This window comes from Piliocolobus tephrosceles, chromosome 3, assembly GCF_002776525.5.
Source record: "Piliocolobus tephrosceles isolate RC106 chromosome 3, ASM277652v3, whole genome shotgun sequence".
NCBI classification, from domain to species: domain Eukaryota; kingdom Metazoa; phylum Chordata; class Mammalia; order Primates; family Cercopithecidae; genus Piliocolobus; species Piliocolobus tephrosceles.
In genome coordinates, this window is record NC_045436.1 from 68,667,335 (window position 1) to 68,693,119 (window position 25,785).

At 37.1% G+C, this 25,785-nt stretch overlaps 1 protein-coding gene across 1 annotated transcript in view; it reads right to left on the reverse strand.

The window, feature by feature from the left end:
* FAM13A (family with sequence similarity 13 member A) overlaps positions 1 to 25,785 on the reverse strand; it is a 325,132-nt gene that overhangs the window by 106,982 nt on the left and 192,365 nt on the right. Inside the window, exon 7 of the mRNA XM_023195427.2 lies at positions 18,497 to 18,660. Within this exon, the coding sequence (XP_023051195.2) occupies positions 18,497 to 18,660 (164 nt within the window). The remainder of the gene's footprint in view (positions 1 to 18,496; positions 18,661 to 25,785) is intronic.

Below are 25,785 nucleotides of genomic sequence, written 5' to 3' on the forward strand. Positions count from 1 at the left end.
AATTAGAAAATGTTTTTAAAATTCATATGGGAGCAAAAAAGAGCCCAAATAGCCAAGACGATCTCAAGCAAAAAGAACAAAGCTGGAAGTATCATGCTACCTGACTTTAAACTACACTACAAGGCTACAGTGACCAAAACAACATGGTACTGGTACACAAACAGACACACAGACCAATGGAACAGAATAGAGAACTCAGAAATAAGACTGCACACCTAAAACCATCTGATCTTCAATAAACCTGACAAAAGCAAGCAATGGGGAAAGGATTCCCAATTTAATAAATGGTGCTGGGAGAACTGGTTAGCCATATGCAGAAAACTGAAACTCGACCCCTTCCTTATACCTTATACAAAAATTAATTCAAGATGGATTAAATATTTAAATGTAAAACCCAAAACTATAAAAACCCTAGAAGAAAATCTTGGCAATACCATTCAGGACATAGGCACGGGCAAAGATTTCATGACGAAAACACTAAAAACAATTGCAACAAAAGCAAAAATTGACAAATGGGATATAATTAAACTAAAGAGCTTCTACACAGTAAAAGAAACTATCATCAGAGTGAACAGACAACCTACAGAATAGGAGAATATTTTTGCAATCTATCCATCTGACAAAAGTCTAATATCAAGTCTATGGGAACTTAAACAAATTTACAAGAAAAAAACCAACCCCATTAAAAAGTGGGCAAAGGACATGAACAGACACTACTCAAAAGAAGATGTTTATGTGGCCAATAAACACGAAAAAAAGCTCAACATCACTGATCATTAGAGAAATGCAAATCAAAACCACAATGAGATACCATCTCATGCCAGTCAGAATAGTGATTATTAAAAAGTCAAGAAACAACAGAGGCTGGCAAGGTTAAGGAGAAAAAGGAACACTTTTACACTGTTGGTGGAAATGTAAACTAGTTCAACCATTGTGGAAGACAGTATGGTGATTCCTCAAAGATCTAGAACAGAAATATCATTTGACCTAGCAATCCCATTACTAGGTATATACACCCCAAAATATAAATCATTCTTTTATAAAGATACATGCACATGTATGTTCACCACAGCACTATTCACAATAGCAAAGACATGGAATGAACCCAAATGCCTGTCAGTGATAAACTGGATAAAGAAAATGTGGTATATATACACCATGGAATGCTATGCAGTCATAAAAAGGAACAAGATCATGTGCTTTTTAGGGACATGGATGGAGCTGGAAGCCATTTTCCATAGAAAACTAATGCAGAAACAGAAAATCAAATACCAAATATTCTCATGTATAAGTGGGAGCTGAATGAAGAGAACACATGGACACTGGGAGCAGAACAACATACACTGGGGCCTGTTGGAGGGAGGGAGAGCATCAGGAAAAAATAGCTAATGCATTCGGGGCTTAATATGTAGGTGATGGGTTGACAGGTGCAGCAAACCACCATGGCACACATTTACTTATGTAAACCTGTATACCCTGCACATGTACCCGGAACTTAAAAAAACAAAGAAAAGTAATGAATAGCACCTCGGTGAGTTAAAGACTTCTGCCTTATTTTGTTCATTAAACATTTTCTTTTGAAAAATCAGAGTATTTAAAAAGAATAGGTCCTATATAAAAAATTACAGTATTAGTCCTTAAAGTGTCAAACTCCGACTGCATTTTAGATGACCTGAATAAAACAAAAACAAAAACAAAACGAAACAAAATATCTTAGAATTCCACTTAGAAGTCCAAGACTGAACATGGTGGCTCATGCCTGTAATCCCAGCACTTTAGGAGGCCGAGGCAGGCAGATCACCTGAGGTCAGGAGTTCGAGACTAGCCTGGTCAACATGGTGAAACCTCGTCTCTACTAAAAATACAAAAACTAGCCAGGCATGGTGGTGGGTGCCTATAATCCCAGCTACTCGAAAGGTTGAGGGAGGAGAATCGCTTGAACCTGGGAAGCATGATTTGCAGTGAGCTGAGATCACTCCACTGCACTCCAGCCTGGGTGATAGAGTGTGACTCTGTCTTAAAAATATATATCCAATTTATTTATTTTATTAATTTAATTTAATTTTACGTGACAGAGTCTCACTCTGTCACCCAGGGCTCCATCTCCCAGACTCAATCAATTTTCCCACCTCGGGCTCCCAAGTAGCTGGCTCTACAGGTGCACACCACCATGCCTGGCTATTTTTTTATTTTATTTTATTTTTTTTGTAGAGATACGGTCTCACTGTGTTGCCTAAGTTGGTCTCAAATTCCTTCACTCAAGTGATCCTCCTGCCTCAGCCTCCCAAAGTGCTGGGATTATAGACGTGAGCCACCATGCCTAGCAAAAAAAATCCATTTAAATTCAGAAAATTAGACTCAGTGCATCAAATAATTGTTTATATGTTTATATTATCTTTTCTTAGTGTTATTCATGTATAGAGCATTATTAGAATTTGAAGCCAAACATCTTTTTTTCCTCATTGAATTCTGGTGAGGACATATATAAGTGGAAAAAAGAAAATTACGAATAAATTAGGAAATAAGTTAGACATAAATTAATGAAGCAAGGCAATAAAACTAATGAATCCCCAAAGAGGCAGTGAAATTAACTCACTATTTATATAAAGAAAATGCATTGTCGTAAGCATATCACTATGCATATCAAAACATCATGTTTTACACTCCAAATATATACAATAAAAGTACTAAGTAGAAGAAAATTCATTAAAAACAAATGATAATTCCACAATAATTCTCCAAAATACTACTTTAAGAAGACAACTTTAAAACAAATCAATCCAATTTTAAAACTTTAAAAACAGTCTAGTGAAATAAAATTTTAACAATTGTAAATACCTCTGGAAATATTATCATCCTAGACTTCAAATCACTATTTATAAAACAAATAGTACCGAATTTGGCCGAACCAAGTGATACCTGAATGAATAATTTGTTAATAAAAGTTTAAATGAGATACTATTATCTCTCTCTTCCTTCCCTGTCCATTAGTCTATTACTACCACTGTTCTCTTCCATTCCCCTTCACCCTCCCTTTCCTGCATTTAAATTTGTATTAACCTCTGCATTATAGCTTTTTTTTTTCTAGTAAATTTTACTTATTTTGGTCTTGTTCACCTTAAATTCAGATTGTACAGAATGGATCTCCCCAAATACTGCTTTAATCATGTCACAAAGCTTTGATTGCTTTTCATAGCTTACAATGTAAAATCTAAATTCCACACATGCTCAGCAGGCCTGGTATTCTTCTCCTCTACAGGCACATACATGGACTGGGGGCCCAGCTGAATGACCCACTTTGCCCCCTATCATGCCCTGCTTTCCCATCACTAGTTTTTGTTCGGGTGTTTCTCCTAGCCTGGAATATCCTCCCTAGCTCATACCCATCCATCAAAACAAAACTCATCCTTTCTCAGCTTCTCACACACTGACTATTCTGATTTCTCCATTCAGAGGATTTTATCCATCTGAATGACTGAAGTCACAACTGCAAGTCAAAAAGCAGTTCGGTTGTCACTCTGCCCCAGTAGTCCCCAACCTTTTTGCTACCAGGGACCAGTTTTATGGAGGACAACTTTTCCACGGACTAGGGTGTGGGTAGTTTCAGGATGATTCGAGTGATTACATTTATTGTGCAGTTTATTTCTATTATTATTGCATTGTAACATACAGTGAAATAATTATACAATTCATCATAATGTAGAATCAGTGGGAGCCCTGAGTTTGTTTTCCTGCAACTAGATTGTCCCATCTGGGAGTGATGGGAGACAGTGACAGATCCTCAGGTATTAGAGAATGTGCAACCTAGATCCCTTGCATGTGTAGTTCACAATAGGGTTCGCATTTCTGTAAGAATTTAATGCAGCTGTTGGTCTGACAGGAGGTGGAGCTCGGGCAGTAGTGCTAGTGATGGGGAGAGGCTGTAAATACAGATGAGGCTTCACTCATTCACCTGCCACTCACCTCCTCCAGTGTGGCCTGGTTCCTAATAGGCCATGGACCTGTACCAGTCCATGGCCTGGGGGTTGGGGACCCCTGCTCTACATAATTTCTCTAAAATATGACAATTAATACTTCCTCCTTGAAGTATTTGTCATCCATCCTTGACTTAAAACAAAAATTTTTTTGCATTATAAATTATACAGTATATTATCATTGTAGAAAAAGTTTAAAAATACAAAGATTAAAGTTAAACACAATCCCATTGCTTCCATATCCAGTGTTTAACAAAATTCTATATTCTTTCATTGTAAAAAAAATCATATATAAAAGATGGGACAATGTGAATGTACTTAATACCACTGAACTGTGTACTTAAAATGATTAAAATGGTAAATTTTGTGTTATATATACATTACCACAATAAAAAGATTATGCAGCATGTACTGTTTTGTAACATTATTTTTCATTTAGTAGTCAGTAATACATTTCTGTGACATTTCTAGTTCTTAAAAGTACTTTAGTGGTTACATTGTATAGCAGAAGTTCTCAAATTATGGCCCAAGTACTCTTGGAGGTTCTTGAGACTCTCTTGGGAGGATCTGCAAGGTATAAAAATTGTCATAGTCATACTAAGATGCCATCTACTTTTTTACACTCTGATTCATTTATGAATGTACAGTCAAACTTTCTAAAATATGGCAACAGATTTAACGCAGAAGCAGATATGAGAATCCAGCTGTCTTCTATTAATATTAAGCCAGTTGTTAAAGCTTGGCAAAAATGTAAAACAATGAGATCTTCTCACTCTTTTTCATTTAAAAAATGTAGTTATATTTAATAAATGGGCCAGGTGCAGTGGCTCATGCCTGTAATCCCAGAACTTTGGGAGGCTGAGGTGGGTGGATCACCTGAGGTCAGGAGTTTGAGACCAGCCTGACCAACATGGTGAAACCCCTCTCTACTAAAAATACAACAATTAGCCAGGCGTGATGGCGGGTGTTTGTAATCCCAGTTATTCGGGAGGCTGAGGCAGGAGAATCACTTGAACCCGGGAGGTGGAGATTGCAGAGAGCCGAGATTGTGCCACTGCACTCCAGCCTGTGCGACAGAGCAAGACTCTGCCTCAAAAAAAAAAAAAAAAGTTAAAATGATGATTATTTTTATTGTATTTTATTTTTTTGAAACGAAGTTTCACTCTTGTTGCCCAGGCTGGAGTGCAATGGCACGATCTCTACTCACCACAACCTCCACCTCCTGGGTTCAAGTGATTCCCCTGCCTCAACCTCCGGAGAGGCTGGGATTACAGGCATGCACCACCATGCCTGGCTAATTTTGTATTTTTAGTAGAGATGGGGTTTCTCCATGTTGGTCAGGCTGGTCTTGAACTCCTGACCTCAGGTGATCCACCCACATCGGCTTCCCAAAGTGCTGGGATTACAGGTGTGAGTCACCGTGCCCGACCAAAATGATTATTTTTAAATAGTGATAAACACATATTAAAACTCTGCTTATTTTTCAGTTATATCTATATGTGAATAGATACAGCTCACATAAATGAAATTTCTTTGTGTTCTCAGTAACGTTTAAGAATATTGTCAGCCTTTGCCAGGCGCGGTGGCTCATGCCTGTAATCCCAGTACTTTGGGAGGCCAAGGTGGGCAGATTAACTGAGGTCAGGAGTTCGAGACCAGCCTGACTAACATGGAGAAACTCCGTCTCTACTAAAAATACAAAAAAATTAGCTGGGCGTGATGGCACTTGCCTGTAATCCCAGCTACTTGGGAGGCTGAGACAGGAGAATCGCTTGAGCCTGGGAGGCGGAGGTTGTGATGAGCTGAGATCATGCCATTGCACTCCAGCCTGGGCAACAAGAGTGAAACTCCATCTCAAAAAACAAAAAGCAAAACAAAACAAACAAAAATTATGTTAAAAATCTTATTTTTAAATAGTGATAAATACATATTAAAACACTTTCTTTTTCAGTTATATCTATATATCAATAGATATAGCCCACATAAATGAAATTTCTTTGTGTTCTCAGTGACATTTAAGAATATAGTCAGCCCTTTGTGTCCATGGGTTCTACATCTATGGATTCAACCAACCTAAGATCAATAATATTTGGGGAAAAAATTGCTTCTTTATTGAACACGCAGACTTTCTTTTCTTGTCATTATTCCCTAGACAACACAACAACTCTTTAAATAGCATTTACATTGCATTAGGTATAAGTAACCTAGAGATGACTAAAAGTATACAGGAAGACGTGCATAGGTTATATGCAAATACAACATCATTTATATCAGGGACTTAAGTTGTCCATGAATTTCGGCACCCGAGGGAGGTCCTGAAACCTAACCCCCAACAGATATACCAAAGCATAACAATATACCAAAGGGGTTTGAAACGAAAGTTTTGAAAACTGCTGTTGTGCAGCAAAATATAATTTGTAACAGCTTATTTTATGACTCCATATTATTAAGCATTGAATATGGAAAAGGAGTGGTAAAAGTGCTATGAACAAAAATCCTGAAGCTCTGTCTTTCAGCACATTGAGAATGCTATCTGTAGAATAATTTCCTAGGATAATTAATGAGAAAACACACATTTTTAGCTGTTTGATAAATAGTGACAAATTTCACTGCAGTACTTGCACTTTTACCTGCAGCTAGTGTTTATTTCCTTCTGTGCTCATAAACATTGGAAGATGCAGCTACTTAGAGTTGCAGATTAAATTTCTCTGATTATTCGTGAGATTACATTTACTTCTACTGTTGTGAATTTCCTGCTCATAGCATTTTTTCATTTTTCCCTTGTGTGTTTTTAATTGTTTTACATGTGTTCTCTCTATATAAAGACTATTAAATGTTCTCTCTGTATAATGCGAATACTCTTATCATCATGTTATTTATTTTGTTCCTGGGCTTTTGTTTTATTTTTGACATTTAGAATTCTAAAAATGTTACACTGTGAAACCTCTCTCTTTTTTTAACTCTACACTTAGAAACTCCTTTTCAGCTCCATTATAACATATATACCCATATTGTCTTTCAATACTTTTGCTATTTTATTTTTATGTTTAAATATGTAATCTACCTGGTATGGGTTATAGATCTAACAGCAATTGTTTATAAAATAGCACGTTAGTTATTCCAAATTTATAAAAATAAAAGCCAAACCTTATTTTTAAATATAAAGCACAGATCTATTTATTCATTCAACAGGTACTCTTTAGGGCAATAGAGCGTATAGAGGAGTAAATAAAATTGTAGTTCCTGCCTTTATGGAGCTTACAATCTCATGGAATAGACAGTCAATAGACAAGGAAAAATACGTAAATTAGGAGTGTAAATTAGGAATTCTATTGTGTGTAGATTGAATGTGAGATGCTTGTTACATATTGAAGTGGACTTCTTCAACTGGCAGGGGCATGTAAGATATGCAGTTTTGGCTGGGCACAGTGGCTCATACCTGTAATCCCAGTACTTCGGGAGGCTGAAGAGGGAGGATCACTTGAGGCCCAGAGTTTGAGACCAGCCTGGTCAAAATAGTGAGACAAAACAAAAAAAAGAAACTTGCAATCTCACAGAGCCCGTATTCAGAAGGGCCCTATGCTTTGCTGTCAACATCTTAACATTTTTAATAATTGTTGAATCTGCCCCCAAACATTGCCCTGGCGGGTGGAGGATGGGGAGAACAAATTAACTAGCTGGTCTTGCCAACTGGACATAACTACCTGGAATATAATGAAGAGGCTAGAGCTAGAAGTATAATTTTTGGAGGCTTGTGAATAAAGATAGTGTTTAAAATCACAGAACTGAATGAAAGCACCCAGGAATGAGTATAGGTTGACAGGACGTCAGAGGACTGAGACTTGGGGTTCTCTAAATTTGAGAAGTCTTGAAAAGAAGAAAGTTTATACAAAAGAGACTAATAAAAGATATCCAGTAAGGCCAGAGAAAAACCAGGAGACTGTAATGTTACATTAAGCAAAGTGAAGAAAGTGCTTCAAAAAGGAGTGATCAGTTGGGTCAAATAGTGCTGAGAGATAGAGTAAGATGAGAACAGTAGACTGACCTTTGGATTTGCCATGATGGAGGTTGTTGTTCTTAACAAGAACACATTAAGTGGTGTGTGGGTTGAAGAATGAGAGGAAAGGATATAAAGACAGCAAGTACATACAATCCTTTATCAGAGATTTGCTACAACAGAGAAGAGGGATATCGTTTCTAGAGAGGGATTACAAAAATGTTGAGAGCTATTTATTGCAAATTTCTTTGCTCATGGGACTAGTCTAGAAAAAAAGGGGAAAGTGATGATATAAAGGAGGGAGGTGACTATTGAAACATAGCCCTTGAGCGAGAGGGAATGAGACTCAGAGTACACATACAAGAATACACATACATGACCCTAGAGATGTGCAGGTTCAGCTCATCCACTGTAATGGGAGAAAAGGCAGAGTATAAGGATGCAGATGTGAATATGTTGGTAGATTTGGGAGGTAGGAGGATAAAAGCAGTCTTTCCTGATTGCTGCTTGAAATAAGATAAAAACCTCTGGACTGTGCTATTATATTTTTTAGATCTAAACCATGCTCACATCTCTATTGAACTGAAAGTCAATGTTCTCAGAAAATGAAGGTGGGAGGGAGAAGAGTGAGAATCCTAAATTAGTTTTTTGAAAAATTAGGTTCAGAGTTTTGACAAGAGAGCCAAACAATTCCATGGGAAAATAATACTCTTTTCAGCAAATAGTGCTGGGACAACTGGATATATACAAGCAAAAGAATGAAACTAGACTCATACCATACACAATATGTAAAAACTAACTCAAAATAGATCAAAGACCTAAATGTAAGAACTATAAAACTCTTAGAAAAAAACACATATGTAAATCTTCATGATCTTACATTATGCAACAGTTTATTAGATGTGACATCAACATTATAAACAAGAAAATAACAGATTAATTGGACTTCAACAAAATTTAAAATTTTGTGCTTCAAAGGACACTATCAAAAAATTGAAAAGATGCCGGGCACGGTGGCTCACGCCTGTAATTCCAGCACTTTGGGAGGTCGAGCCGGGCAGACCACAAAGTCAGGGGTTCAAGACCAGCCTGACCAACATGGTGAAACCCTGTCTTTACTAGAAATACAAAAATTAGCCGGGCATGGTGGCGCACGCCTGTAATCCCAGCTACTCAGGAAGCTGAAGCAGGAGAACTGTTTGAACACAGGAGGCGGAGGTTGCAGTGAGCCGAGATCACACCACTGCACTCCAGCCTGGGTGACAGAGTGAGACTCTGTCTCAAAAAAAAAAAAAAAAAAAAAAAAGAAAAATTGAAAAGACAACCTACAGAATATGAGAAAATATTTGCATATCATATATCTGATAAGGGTCTTATTATATCCAGAATAAAGAATTAACAGAGAATTTGAAAAGACATTTATCTAAAGAAGATATACAATTGGCCATTAAACACATGAAAAGATGTTCAACATCATTATTCATTAGGGCAATGCAAATCAAAACACAATGAGACATTACTTCATATCCAGTAGGATGGCTGTAATAAAAAAACATGATAACAAGCGTTGGTGAAGATGTAGTGAAACTAGAACCATCAAACATTGCTGAAAGGAATGCAAAACTAGGCAGCTGCTTTGTCATTCCTCAAAAGGTTAAACATAGAGTTAACATATGACTCAGCAATTCCACCCCTAGGCTTATACCCAAGAGAACTGAAAATATATGCCCATAAAAAGGCTTCTACAGAAATGTTCATCCTAGCATTATTCATAATAGCCAAAAAGTAGATACAACCCAAATGTCCAACAACTAATGAGTGGATAAGCAAAATGTGGTTCATACATACAATGAAATATTTATTCATTCAGACATAAAAAGGAGTGAAGTACTGATACACACTACAACACGGATGAGCCTTCAAAACATATGCTAAGTGAAAGAACAGAGACACAAAAGAATACATATTATGTGATTCTATTTATATAAAATGTGCAAGAGTTAGAGGGATCTTCATAGACAAGAAGAAATTTAAACTGACTATTGACAAAATGGGAGAAGGACACTCCAGATCAAAGGGAAAATGTCAGCAGAGATACGGAACTGTGAAACTACTGGGAAACATTTGAAATAATGTGGTTGTAATGTAGCTCAGATATAGGACGAAGAACCATAGAAGTGTTAACCAGGAAGGCAGGCTTAGCCAGATTTTTAAAGACCTTTGAAGATCTTGAACTTTATTTAACAAGTCCTCTTTGCTTTTACATCACTTCTGTTGTGCTGCTTTTAAATATCTCTCTATTATATACTATTGTTAATCATGTATAAGTTTGTCTCAATTAATGGACTGGTAGATGGTAGACACCTAACAATACATACCACACCTTAGTTCTGTCTGGCCCCTCAGGGCCCAGTGCATATGTGCAGTACATAGATTGTGCCCAATATCAATCTGTTAACTTTGAATTAGTAAAATAAATCCAGCTAAGATCACAGGAGTCCAGATATACTCTGTTGATCTAAATGCCACTAGAAATTATCTGAAGACACGACAATACATTTCTTTGCCATTACTTATCTACCATTTCATTAACTACTCATACTGTAAACAGAATTAGAAAAAAAATTTAATTGAAGTTTGGATGCCAGTAAAATGTCAAAATTCAAGTAGTTATAGCAATTGTATTGAAGGGCAGACTTTGGTGAATGAGTAGAGAACAATTTGTTCTTTAATAATCAAAATACTGAAATATCGGAGACTTTCATTTGAAAGGAGACTGGAGTTAAGCCTAGAAAATATTTTTAATAGATATTTCACTTATATGAAATAGTTTACCTAAGGCCTTGCGATATTTTTTCATGGGAGCTAGTGGCGGTCAAGAATAAATTACAAAATGGTCTGCATGCAAAGATATAGTTAGATATTTCTTCTAATCCAGTTTGAGAGGTTGGGGCCCTTTTCCAGTCTACCTTTCAATAGATCTTTCTTACGAAAGTCAGAGAGTGGAAACATCCCAGGAAATGGCAGTTCTGCAGGGGAACTGCGTGCTGAAGTGCACACTGTGCTTCTCATAAGGCAGCCTGAGACGCTCCCTCATTCATACGGGTGCTACTTTAGCTGCCCATGCAGTCGGCTACGATATTTGGTAATTTTTCAAATTATATTGTACATATGATTATAAATCTTGTATCTAAGAATCCTTGCTTCATTTCAGCTTCAGTAGTCAATTAAAAAATTCTGAAACTTAGCTCCAAGTAGCAGAGAGTGAAACACTGTAAGGGAACAAACACATGTTCAGGAAGTAATTGGAATGCCCTTTATGAAGTACAAACACAGGATAGTTATGACTGCTTTTTTTGCTGGCTGGACTTCAGAAATGAAGTCAGTCATATTTAATTGCAGATTAGATACCTTGAAGGGCAATGGTTACAGTTAACGTTGTAAACACTGATTCATTATTAATATTGCTGAAAGTTTGATTCTCATGAAATGCACTATTGTAACACATTATTAAATTATAAAGTGTTCTTTGACAAGTGTCACAAGGCACAAACTTTCTGCCACAAGTGCAGAGAGCTGCACAGAAATATTACAAGCCTTGTAAAACAATGGATTTCTCCCAGATGGATGGACAGACATGCAACAAGATGGACAGTGACTATGTGGGGACAACGAGAGCACATTGCTGCCCTGACTTCTGTAGTATCTCTAAGGATGTGCAGTACAGGATTCCCTTGGGTCAGTACTTTCCAAGGACCTGAAGAGAGAAAACTGACACATTAAAAAATTATGTTATTTTAGAGTCAGACTTCAATGTCTAACCTAGGTCTAGGTCAGCTAGATGAAGAAAGGTCAGCGTTCTCATCTGACAGTGGAATTCAAATTCAAAGTAGGCACATATAACAAAATCACAACAACAACAAGGGCAGCAGCAACTGAGGACATGCCCCCTCGGTACTAGCGTGGACACAAAGGAGACCTAACACACAGTCTCTCTTCTTCAGAAACTCATAAGCAGGTTGGAAAGAAAATATAAACACATACTTTTTATATGGGGAAGGAACTCAAGGTAGAAGTCAGGTAGGAAATAATAGTGAAATACTCACAGCCTGAAACTGTATTTAATCTCAGCCTGACTCTATAATAACTACATGATCTTAGGTAATTCATCTAACTCAATAAATATTTGTGAAATGAATAACCTTTTCAGAATCATAGGTTCTGCATCCAAGGTCATTTTGAAGATCTGATATTATTGTTACAGGACTGCCTGACAGAAGTGTGATATAGCCAAAAGATGTTATACATAGGGTTATTATAATTTGTAAAGCAAGTATCAAGACAAAATATGACACATGATCGGATCATGAATAGACTATCTGGAACCAAGATAGTCCTGGAAAGTGTGGGTTCTCTGACGGCTCTAGGTATGCGAAAAAGACAAGTATAGAGTTGGGGGAAAGACAGCTGGAGAGGCAGGTAGCGGGCAGAGCAAGGAGCTCTTTGTAGGCTAGACACGAGTAAGCCACTATATAGTTCTGAGCAGGAGTGGAGTCTGTTTAAACTCCTGTGTCTGTGGAGATGGTAAGGGGTGAGGAAGCTGTGCGGCCCAATAAAGGCAGTGAGCAGTGAGGCTGTCAAAGAGCATTCTGGAGTTGGCTGGCTATGACTGGATGACAGGGGTAGGGAGAAGGGGAAGGGTTTGGGTTATCTGAGGGACTGGGAAGACACATCTGCTAGTTAGAGTGACATAAGTGTGGCTCAGTAGAAAATTCTGAATGGGAAATACAGAACCAGAAGCCATCATATAGAGTTAAGAGTTGAAGACAGAGGTACTGGAATAATTTGTGTGACAAAAATGAATCCAGTACATTAGTGGGATGGATAAAATGTAATAATTATCTAACCACAAGGTGATGGAGACCTACATTAGGGTTGAGATAATGAGGAAAAAATATGAGGAAAGAAATGTTGGAGACATGGAAAAAAAAAACACTGACAAGGTTTGGTGACCGATGATAGAAAAGGTTTTGAGTCTGGTGGTTGGGAGAATGAAATACAGAGCAAAGTTGAGAGGGAAAAATGAGAGTGAGTTCCGTTTGGGCATAGCGAGTTTAAGATACATCCTGAAGTGGAGATTGTCTGGCAGGCGCTGGAGACTTAGGACTGAGCTCAGGCCTGAGATACTGATTTCTATTTTTTTCCTCCTGTGGCACTAGATTAGCCATGGAAGGAACAGCAGACAGACAGAGCAGACAGCCCAGGAAGGAGACTTTGAGGACGCTGCAATTTGGACAGAAGGGCGAAGGAAGGAACATCGCAGGAGGAGGAAGCAATACAGGAAATAGGAGAATTTTCAAGAATCTGTGAAGCACCACAACACATTTACTAAATGAAAATTTTTTTAAAAAATTGAAAAATGTGTGCGATACATTCCTGGGGAAATCCATAGAAATAAGTCTGGAAGAACACATTACCAAACCTGTAATAGCAGTCACCCCTGGGGGAGAAAGGAGTGAATTAGAATCATGAAGCAAGAGAATCAAAGGGAACTTTAGCCATCAGTGATGTATTAAATTTTTTAAGAAGAATGTATTTCCTAAATAATGAAAAAGTGTTGGGAAAAGGAATAAATAGATAAGAAAGTACTTTTAGAATAGAACAACTCTCATCTGAAACACACTCTCCCACGGTAAGATTTATTTTTAATATACATTGAAAAGTGATTTATTATGTTTCCCTCATTTATCTATCAAATTAACAACACATCTGTAACATAAGCAAAGACTTTTCCTTACGTATTCTTCATATTATTTTAGAGAAATACTTGGCATAGTGGTAGCTATTTCTTTATTCTCATTATAGAAAATAAAAATATTTAATATTAATCTCTTTATGAGACACCCGAGTACAAAACTTTCATTAATTGTGAGGTTATCTACAGTACCTTGAAAGAAGGCCACGAACTTCTGTTTACACTCAAACCTAATGACAATTTTCCTAGAGTCACAGAGCTTGTCTTAATCCTAGTAGCAAACTGGTTAACTTTTCTGCTTAAACAAACAATGGAACTATGAATTTTTAAGAAACTTCCAAGACGTTTCAGCCTTTTCTTTCTGTTTTAACGTCTCCCCGAAATACTGATTACTTCAATAACTTTTGATTACAGTACAGAAAGCTACAAATTGGAATCCTGCCAGGATGAGAAAACAAAGAGCGTTTTCCCCCTCTTCCTCTCCCTGCTTAGGAATCACCTTTCATGAGAACCTGACCTTTATTCCCATCACCATGCTCTGATGTAGTCAAAGAAAAGTATGAAGGACAAAAATCTCTTAAAATATAACAAAATAACTCTCTCTGCAGACAGCATTGACTTAATAACAATGGCTGTATTTTAGCATTTTGTAATCAAGTGACATTCTTGTTAAAGCATAGCCCTCCTCACTCCAGCTTTTTTTGCATTTGTATTTGTTTAAACAGTATTATTGAAGTATATTTTACATATCATAAAGCCCACCTATTTCTACAATTCAGTGACTTTTAGTAACTTTACCAAGTGATATTACCATTTAAGACTAGGACAAATAATAAATTGCTAAGTAGAAGATTTGGAGAAAGATTTTGTGGGCTCTGTGTATTTTCCAAAAAGGCACATTTATTTTTTAATTTAAAATATATGAACTAGTCAATAACTTGTTCTGGCAAGTACAATAGCTTCATATGAAAGCTGCAAATGAAAATAGCTTCATATTTCATTTTTGAAATAAAAATATGATTACATTATATTACACATTTAACATGATTTGGTTACTTCAAAGATACATAAAGGATTTAAATTTTATTTTTAATTATCTCCAATTATCTTTTGATAATTTGTCTCACAAGGAGGCAAATCAAATTAAAAAGTAAACATCTCTTCACAGATACAGTAGATCTATGGATAGAGACAGGAAGTTGAAAAAGTTTCTGTGTGATAGAGGTGGCCAGGTTAAACATGGATAACATTGTATCTAGACCTTTCAGGTTGTCTGACTCTACTTTTAGAAACTAGAAAGTTGGGCTGGACATGGTGGGTTCATGCCTATAATCCCAGCACTTTGAGAGGCCAAGGTGGGTGTATTGGTGAATCGCTTGAGCTCAGGATGTCAAGGCTGCAGTGAGCTGAGTCTGCACCATTGAACTCTAGCCTGGGAAATAGAGTGAAAGCCTGTCTGAAAAAACAAACTAGAAAAAATATAAGAAATTTAGAAATACAGCTATGCATTTGTTTTAACTGGGGATAACATATGACAACCAGAAGAACAAATAGTTGCTACAGCAATGGCTAGCTGTGCCTTCTCTCCATAATCTCACTTCTTGATTTGTATCTCAGAAATACTGATTCATTCTTCAAAAGGAGCTCTTGTTAACTTTGGAAGCAGGAAACTTATTTTCATTTTCTGATTGGAAGAATAAAAATTACATAAACAACAAACATCTGAATTTTTCTTTTCACTATTTTACTTAAGGCATTTTTGACATAATTCTTTACAGGGTAATTTGGCAAAATAACATTGACACTAGCTCTTGTCACCTAGCCACTTGACTATGATTTTTAAACTAGAGAAGAAAACTGTAAAGAGGACTACTATATCTGTGCCCCTTGTTCTTTTCCAACTGTTCCTCAATGGCCAAGGCTAATTCTTCTATTGCTTATGATCTTCTCTCTCTGCCGTGCAGAAGGTGCACCGCCCACCACTGTTTGTTCACAGAAGCTATAATGTGAAAAGTGTCCTTGTGGTTGTACAGCACCCAGGCTGCCTTACAGAAGATACGGCCACCTGGTCTCTGGATTCCCTCCTGGAGGTCCTTGCTCTATTACCTCCTGGCTTGCAACATCAGCTTCTCCTCTCCACTGGCTCTGCCCCTTAAGCGTCTAAACCTGCCAACATTTGATTCATTAAGATATTTAAAAAACCCAGAAGAAACACAATAAACATTGAAAGACTCCAACCCTTTCTGGACCAAGCCCCCCTATAAGCAGTAGTCTATTTTCTCCCACACCCTCAAGGGACAAAGACTTGTCCACACTTGCCTGTTCTCAGTAACTGACAATGATTTCACGAAGGCTCTTACTTGCACTGAATTGCTCCAAAGGCCTGCTTGCTGGTCTCCCAGCACCTCTTACTATTTCCATCATCTTTCCTTGTTCCTTACCTTTCCATGGTTGTCATGGGATCTTTGATAAGATACAAATCTATTTATATCATTTTTCTACTTATATTCCTAGAATTACTCCCTATCATTTTCAAGAGAAAATCCAAATATGGGATATGGTTTTTCACGACCTGACCTATTTAGCTTAGTCTCTTAATTCACCTTTACCTTCCCCTACATTTTACACTGTAAACTGCAGATGTCCTGAATCCACTGCCACACTTGCAGCTCTCCCCCAAATTGTCCTCACTGCCCTGAATGTCCTCACACTTGTTGCTTTTTCTTCCAGGGGCACCCTTGTCTCTATTTCCCTGCCTGATAAACTCTTAACTGTTTTGCATTGTATTTGAATTGTATTTTATGTTTCTATGTATTGTGAGTTGTATTTTATGTTTCTCAAGAGAAGCGCCTGAATCTTATGTATGATTTCAGTCTCTAGTACATAGTAGGCACGTAGCAAATGTGTCTTTAAGGCAAATTATTGAATTTTTATTCATTCACCTTCTATCTCCCCAAGTGGGAGATTTACATCTTTCCAGTAAATGCCACATAACTAGATTTCAATAAAGATTAACATCTGTTGAAGGAACCAACACTGCAATTGCCTCCAAACTCTACCTCTTCCAATCTGTCCTGCACACTGATGGAGGTTACTTTTCCTAATATACTAACTCCCCATGGTATCTGTCACCTCCTCTAACCAGCTCAAACTTTCATTGGCTTCATATTACCTCTAGGATAAAATCGAGGTTCTCCTATTTCGGTTCTTTTGCATTTGCTAAAATCTCTGCCTGGAATGCTCTTTCCTTGATTTTTACAGACTTTCTCCCCCTCCTTATGTCTCAGAACAAACTTTCTCTGACTACTCAAACTAAAATGATCTTTGTGTCAGTCTATTAAACTGTTATAATTTCTTAATACCTTCCATTTATTAGAGCTGAAGTCATCTTCCTCACAGTCTTTTTTTCTATCATGTCTCTCTATTGCTCTCCTCATTAGAATCTACGGTTCCTTAACACAGGGGCCTGGTTGGTTTTGTTCATTGCTCTGCATCTCCAGTCTTAAAGCGGTTCCTAGAACCAGACGTTAACCACCCAAACATTTGTTCAGCGAATGAAAGAATGAAAAAATACTTGAACCAGGCATTCAAGGTCCCCTATGACCTGGCCTCACTCTGTCTTTCCAGCCTTATCTCCAACTACTTCCAGTTACAATTTCCAAAATACCTGTTATGCCTCCTAAATAAGCATATCTACAATACTCTTGTCTTCTTTCTCTTCCTATCTAAATTATCTTCACCATCTTCATCATATAAATTATCTTCATCAGATCCAGCTCAAATGCTATGTCTTCTATAAGGCAATACAAAGTGGCAAGCTCCTTAACTACATTATATCTCTGTTTAATGACTTCTTTCAACTTCCTGGAGTATTTTTATTTTAAAAATAGGTTATAAGTTATAATGGAAGATATTATTAAAATGAAAATTATATAATTTCTGGAATTATGGTAATTCTAGTAGTAAATAAAACTCAAGCTACTAGTAAATAAAATTCAAGCCCAAATTTACCTATTTTAAGAAAATTGGGGCCTGGCGCAGCGACTCATGCCTGTAATCCCAGCACTCTGGGAGGCCGAGGTAGGGGGATCATATGAGGTCAAGAGTTCGAGAACAGCTTGACCAACAAGGTGAAACCCCATCTCTACTAAAAATACAAAACAAATTACCTGGGCATGGTGGCACACACCTGTAGTCCTAGCTACTCTGGAGATTGAGGCAGGAGAATTGCTTGAATCTGGGAGGTGGAGGTTGCAGTGAGCCGAGATTGCACCACTGCACTCCAGCCTGGGCAACAGAGTGAGACTCTGTCTCAAAAAACATTGCAGGTTTTTTTCTTCAAGTATACCAGAGAAGTCTGCTTTCAGTTATAATGTACAACATGCTGGTTAAAAAGGAACATTCAAAATTAGTCTGTGAGAGTTGGTTCCAGTGACAACTTTGATCTCCATTTTAAATTGCAGATATTTTCCACTGAACATACTATGAGAAAGCATCCAAAAATAACAATTCAACTTTAACTCTGAGCCTAACATAACTTCTGTTGATTAAATCACTTGTTTCAATCTGAAAAACAAAACAACTAGAATGCTTCTGTGATAAGAACTGTTAGAAAATTCTCAAAACATACAGTGAATTTTAAATATCTTTACTGATCTATATCCTGTAAACTCCAGTGGTAGACCAATGCAGAAATACCTATATATGTGGGCCTAAACATAAGAGCGGATAATGCAATATGGATTGTGTAGATAAAGAAAACGTGCCAACCTGGGTACCAACTTGGCACTACTAGCATCCTCTGCTGAATTCATGTCTTCCAAGCAGGATTTTCTACGGCTTAGCCACAAGCTGAGCTGAGGAATGCCATCAGATAGCTCTGGTTGCAGTACTCTGTGGGTCTGAATAGATCCCTCACTCCTGGACTTTGGGATCTAAAAGAAAAAAAAAAAAAAAATAGGGATGGTGGAGAGCTAGAAAAATGTTAAAGTCTTTCAAATTAGGTTTTTGGAAAAAGACAATTTATTCTAATTTTGCAATAATCCAATTTATAACACCCCAGAAAAATATCAAGCTAAAAATGAAATTTAAACTACATATAAAAATGATACAGCAAAGGGCACAGGGAAGGGGAGATACAAATATTTCCAAGGAGAACATTAAAATCTTATATACCCCATACCCTACCGAGAAGATTTCTATTCTGACAGAAATCTTCCCCAGGCCCACCCCTCCTTAGAATAATCATTCTATATAATGAGGAATGATATGGGAGTATGTCAGACTGGCAACTTGGATTGAAGGAAATAAAAAAATTGTTGGAAAGAGGCGGGAAAAAAAAGAGCTAAGAACCACTGGAATAAAGGATGCCAATGTCTGAAAAGTATTCACAAATATTTACCACCAAAAAGCAAAACACGAATTTGTTGATGGTTTCTATTGTAGCCCTCTTTTGTAGGGCAAAGTAAGATCTAATAAACTTTTGATTAAGGTAATAAATAGGAAAAACACAAGCTTTTTAGTTTTCTTTTATCTCGGAATGCATGGGCAACACATGTCTCAAATGAATCCTGGGGGTACTGACTTCTCAGACTGTATCTGAAGTTATGTTCCCTCTAGCCCCCCAAATACCCTCATGTTCTCTTATTTTAGATCAGAATGAGTATGAATACAATCAATATTGTTTTCCTTTAAAATGTAAAAAACATTATGCCAGAATTGTAGGAAAAATTAGAAACCTTGGATCAATTGTATTTGGTACACTGGAAGCTTTTTCTTGTGTCTAGGATTTTTCCCATGCTTGTCCTTACATCTGGAATGTCATGTGCTCATCACCGTGCACTCAACTGCCTAAAACCAAACCAATCCTAACTTCCTTTGAGGCTGAGATAACTCCAGTGGAGTTTCTCTAACAAGCTTCAGGTCTTTTTTTTTTTTTTTTTTCTTTGAGACATAGTCTCGCTCTGTCACCCAGGCTGGAGTAGTGCAGTGGTGTGATCTTGATTCACTGCAACCTCCACCTTCCTCGGCCTCCTGAGTAGGTGGGATTACAGGCATGCACCACCAAGCCAGGGTAATTTTTGTATTTTTTGTAGGGATGTGGTTTCACCATGTTGGCCTGGCTGGTCTCAAACTTCTGACCTTAAGTCATCTGCCCACCTTGGCCTCCCAAAGTGCTGGGATTACAGGCTTGAGTCACAGTGCCCGGAATTAACTTCAGGTCTTAATGACCTTTCCCAACTCTGAATTTCCATAACACACTACCACATAGTCTACGCTTGATTACACATTGTCTGATACTTTAATCTGCGTTTCTAGGTCATATGGTCTCAATGGGTTCTTTGCAGATTGAGATTATAGTCTCCTCCTATTGTTTATCTCTTTCTCTCTCCTTCCTTTTATTCTTCTTGTTAACATTTTTACCATAAAGTCTAGCAAAGTTTTGGATCTATTAATAAATACTTATATTGTGAGACAATCCACTAGTCAACCACAAGGTATTCTTAAGACATTGACTATCCTGGAGGATAGTCAGTAAAACAGATAGTTTTTAAAAGTAATATGGGAATAATTATGAACATAAATATTGAATAAATTCATGCCTCTATGAAGATTATATAAAACAATATATGAAGAAATATGTACAATTATGGCTTGTCAATTAAAAATATCATGAATTTATAAAACCAAACAACACAAACAAAATATATGAACATAATTTGGTAAAGAGCTATATTTAGGATAGAGCAAAGTGAACACTCAATGAAAGCTAGTTTTTATTATTATTGTTGTTACATAAAATTTGCCCAAATCTGGTGACTGCCAATTAATTTTTCATGACATTTCTTTGTAGAGCATTTTTAAGCTCATAAAATCATGAAAGCAAGGAAAATTTTTTTAAAAATTATAAACTTACAAAAACACTTCTGTAGTCCATATTTGCCAAGATTGACTTTTTTATTGACAAAAATTATATATATTCATCCTATACAACATGTTGTTCTGAAATATGTATACACTGTGGAACAGCTAAACAGATAATTAACATACGCATTACTTCACATACATTTTTTGTGGTGAGAAAACTTAAAATCTACTCTCTTAGCAATTTTCAAGAATACCAACACTACTTTTTTTTTAAAAAAAAAACATTAATAGCAAGAACATGGAAGTAAAAATATATACTATTATGTATTTCATTAAGGAGTTCCTTTTGCATGTGATTATTTTTTTAAAAGAGTAGACATGAAAAATCAATACAAACACTGAAAATGCAGTAAGATTTCAAACTAATTAGCCAAAAAAATCTCACATTTAGACATGGTTCCCTGTCCATATTAAAGCAAGCACAAGGACAGTTGTTTGACAACATTTCATGGTGTTAAAATAAGGAGACTGTGATAGTTAATACTGAGTGTCAACTTGATTGAAGGATGCTAAGTATTGTTCCTAAGTGTGCCTGTGAGGGTGTTACCAAAAGAGATTAGCATTTGAGTCAGTGGACTGGGAGGAGCAGACCCACCCTCAGTCTGGGTGGGCACCATCTAGTCAGCTGCCAGCCTAGCTAGGATAAAAGCAGGCAGAGGAACGTGGAAGGACTAGACTGGCTGAGTCTTCTAGCCTCCATCTTTCTCCTGTGCTGGATGCTTCCTTCCCTTGAACATCAGACTCCAGGTTTTTCGGCTTTTGGACTCTTGGACTTACACCAGTGGTTTGCCGGGGCTTTCAGACCTTCAGCCACAGACTGAAGGCTGCACTGTCGGCTTACCTACTTTCGAGGTTTCGGGACTCAGACTGGCTTCCTGGCTCCTTAGCTTGCAGTCTATTGTGGGACTTCACCTTGTGATCGTGTGAGTCAATTCTCCTAATAAACTCCTCTTCATATAAACATCTATCCTGTTAGTTCTGACCCTCTAGTGAACCCTGACTAACATAAAAGCAAACTCCATGCTTTTATGAAACATATTCTAATCGAGGGGAAGACAGACAAGAAGTGGGCCCAGGAGGCCATTTAGACCCACCTTATCTCAGCAAGAGTTGCTACTGGCTCCATGAGGCTCAGGCAAGCCCTGCTGGTCAGGGACTCCAAATCGAGCCAACAGCCTTACTGTCATAAATGGAGTGAATGTGCTGCAGCCTCGCTCATAACATGTGGCTGAAGCAGGAAAATGGCCAAGGGTTGGGGATACAGACTGGGGAGACCAGCTTTCTCTTTCCACTGCAGTTATAACTGACACACACTAGTTCACACCACACTTTGCTTCTTTCTTTTAGTCATTTCTTCATTTATTTGATCATTTAGTAACTTTTGTATATGAAGGCAAAAACTATAAAATCCCCCAAACCACCTATGATGAACACTTTGCTCATAAGAATTCTGCCACTGGCTATTTGAGATAAAGATCTAGGTATATGCTGTGTGATTTATGTGTACAACTAAAATACAAACAATTCCAGGAATCTCAAAAAGAGTACATTCCATGCATGTATCTGCAGGTGTGCAGTAGCTCTAATTGTGGCATTTTTAAGGTATTTAGTATTTAACATGCCATGGGAATAAAAACAAAGGAATGTTCTTTGAGACAGTAAAATTAGAAAACATTCTCTTAAATCCTAGTGCTGCTGCTATTATAATTAATATTTACTGAGCACTTATTCTATGCCAGGCACGGTTCCAAGAGATTTACATAAACCAACCCATTTAATTCTCACAACCACCCAAGGAGTCAAGAGCTGTTATTATTATCATTTGAAAGATGAGGAAGCTGAGGCACAAAAAAATTTCATTTGTTCCAGTGAGTAAGTGACAGAGTTACCATCAGAACCCAGATAGGCCTCAGTACCTGTGCTTAACCACTAGTCTATATGCTTGGTTATATGTTAAATGTTGGAATTGCAAGAATAAATGGCATTTTAAATGAAAGTCATATTACCTACCATAATGCAACCATTTTCTTTTTGGGTATTAGAAGTTAACATTTTCTTTTCTTTCAATTTATTTCTCTGGCACCTGTTGAAGCATTCTAGAAACATAGCCTTATGAAAAAAAATGAATTTGAGGACAAAACTAGATGGAAGATATGTTCATCATATTTTATTTACAATAGAATGAAAATGTAAGCATTCTAAATAACCAAATTACTATCATATGTAAATTATGGCATATCCACATGATAAAGGATTACTCAGCCATTAAAATACTTACAAAGTTTTAAATAAGATAGTAAAGTACTTTTTATGGGATATAGTATGAGCTAGTTTAGCAAATAAAAATGCAAAGGGGGGTAGATATATACCTCCAATAAAACTAGGTCATCATACTTAAAATACACAATAATTTGTTTTGAAAGTCAAAAAACAAATCGTCACAGTCAACACTAAAAATATTTTAAGATGGTCTAATCTTTAAAAATTGTATAAAGAACCCATCATCAAAAAAAAATTATGTGATACCAGGCACTAAATTACCCTGATAAATTAATGTGACTGAAAATAAAAAAAGACATTAAAATATCATGCCTCAACCTTAATTTTTATACATTGCCCTCATATAACTGTGATGATACAACAGTAAGCTGTAAGCATAGGCTCTCTGTTCCATGGGAGAGTGTACAGTACGAATTATCTGCCATGCTAAGTGGATATGAAGCAGGAGGGATTTTGTTTACTGGACAGCTTCTTTTCCTTTGTGGAGGAGTAGAAGGTTTCTCCACTTAAAAGTTTCTTCCCAGAAAAGTAATGTGCTTGTGAGTCAACGGGAGGAAAATTAAAAATAATAATTTAGTAAGCTATTATGAGGCAGTATTGTAAGTAAGTAATTTTTAAAAGCTTAAGCATAACAAACTGATATTTTAGTCTAAGGAGTCACCCTAAGCACTGTTCAGTTGCTGTGCTTGCATTTTGAAAGTAAAAAAACTCTAAGTGTGGACTGGGCACGGTGGCTCACACCTGTAATCCTAGCACTTTGGGACGCCGAGATGGGGGGATTGCTTGAGAACAGGAGGTGGAGACCAGTCTCAGCAACATAGTGAGACCCTGTCTCTACAAAATATATATATATATATATATTTTTAAATAGCCAGGCATTGTGGTGTTCACCGGTAGTCCCAACTACCTGGGAGATTGAGGTGGGAGAATGGCTTGAGCCCAGGAGGTTGAGGCTGCAGTGAGCTGTGACCATGCCACTGCACTCTCGTCTGTGTGACAGAGTGAGACCTTGTCTCAACATCCCCACCTCCAAAAGAAACAAACAAGCAAAAAACCAAAAAACCCAAACTCTAACGGTATTCTTTTCATGGACTCTATATTCTTCATCAGGTTCTTTGAGAAGTGATTAGGAAAGGACAGAAAATTATGTTCAAGGCTCAAATGATTATGAAAGATTGAGACAGAAGGACAAAAGGAGTAGCACTAACTTTTAACACTTAGACTTTCTAAAGAAATTTAGCCAGTCCTCCCCATTATCTTTGGCCTCTTCTCTCCTCCACCTGTCACTTGTATGGAAGATGGCAAAGCTGCTTGCCTCTCTTTAATGTTCATTAAACTCATAATCTTCATAAGAAGAAATGTGAAATAACAAAGTACCAGAAAAGAGATGCTTAGTTCTGAATTTGCAAAAAAAATAGACAGTTTTTATTTAAAGACCACAAAAAACTCTAAGTCATAAAAAGTCCTTTGTTTTTGCTTAAAAAAATTTCATTTAGCTTTCAAAAAAAGAGATTTGTTTACTAAACTGCTGCTACTCTCCTCATAGATAATTTAATGAATCCCGCCTGTGCCAGCCACAGTACTAGCTAACTAACTCTCCAGTTTTTTTTTTTTTTTTCTGAGAAAATTATTAACATGCTTTAGGGAATATATATTTTTAGGAGGGGAGTAGTTTCTTACACATGCTTATCTTTTTTTATAATAGTAAAAATGGGACAACGTTAAACAGTTAAAACTAATTAAAATCTCATCTTGATCCAAGTTTTAGAGCAAGTCTGTATTTCAGCATAACTCAATTTAACTTTGTTAGAAAAATCACTCATATATGAGAAAAAAGAAATTTTATACTTTTCAAAAAGTTTATGTTGAGGCCTAGCGTGGTGGCTCACCCCTGCAATCCCAGCACTTTCGGAGGCCAAGGCAGGCGGATCACTTGAGGCCAGGAGTTCGAGACCAGCCTGCCCAACATGGTATAACTCTGTCTGTACTAAAAATTAAAAAATTAGCCAGGCGTGGTGGTGCATGCCTGCAATGCTAGCTACTCAGGAGGCTGTGGCAGGAGAATCACTTGAACCTGGGAGGCGGAGGTTGCAGTGAGGGAGGATCGTACCACTGCACTCCCGCCTGGGCAACACAGCGAGACTCTGTCTCAAAAAAAAAGAAACAAACACACAAACAAAAACTAAAAAAAAAAAACAAAATAAAACGAAGCTTATCTTGAAATATAAGAGATCAAATCAATTACAGGTTCACAGTGTGGCCCAAGTAAGTACTACTCCTTAGTTCTTTGTTTTCCTCAACTCTGCCCCTCTCAGCTCCTCTCTCTTCTGCAAACTGGGAAGTGCCATTCCAGCAGAAATGTTTGTGGGTTTTGTTAACTGCTATAGCCCTGCCATAGAATAGCACTTAGCAAACAGTAGGTGACCACTAAATGTTTGTATAATGAATAAGAAACTAAATAACAGCATCTACTTTCTTCCTAGAAACATTGAAATGTTAACAATCAGCTGATACTATAAAACATATTAATTCTATTGTGTAAACATGGCTTTTATTTAGAACTTTCATTTATATTCAATTTCAAAATCTGTCACTTAAAAATATTTATGGTACAGAGATCACAATAATCTGAATTTATAGAGTAAAAGAATGATTAATGCATGACCATTATCAAGAAACTACACTGGCTCTAACTATATGGCCCCATGGTAGAGCCATCTGTCCTGAGACGTGGGCTCAAGGAAATCTCACCTTTTAGAAACTGCTCAGGTAAATCTGTACATGGTAGTAGGGTGAGGTTTCTTATTAATTCTGACACAGTTCCATCTACTATATTACAAAGTTGTTTGTTC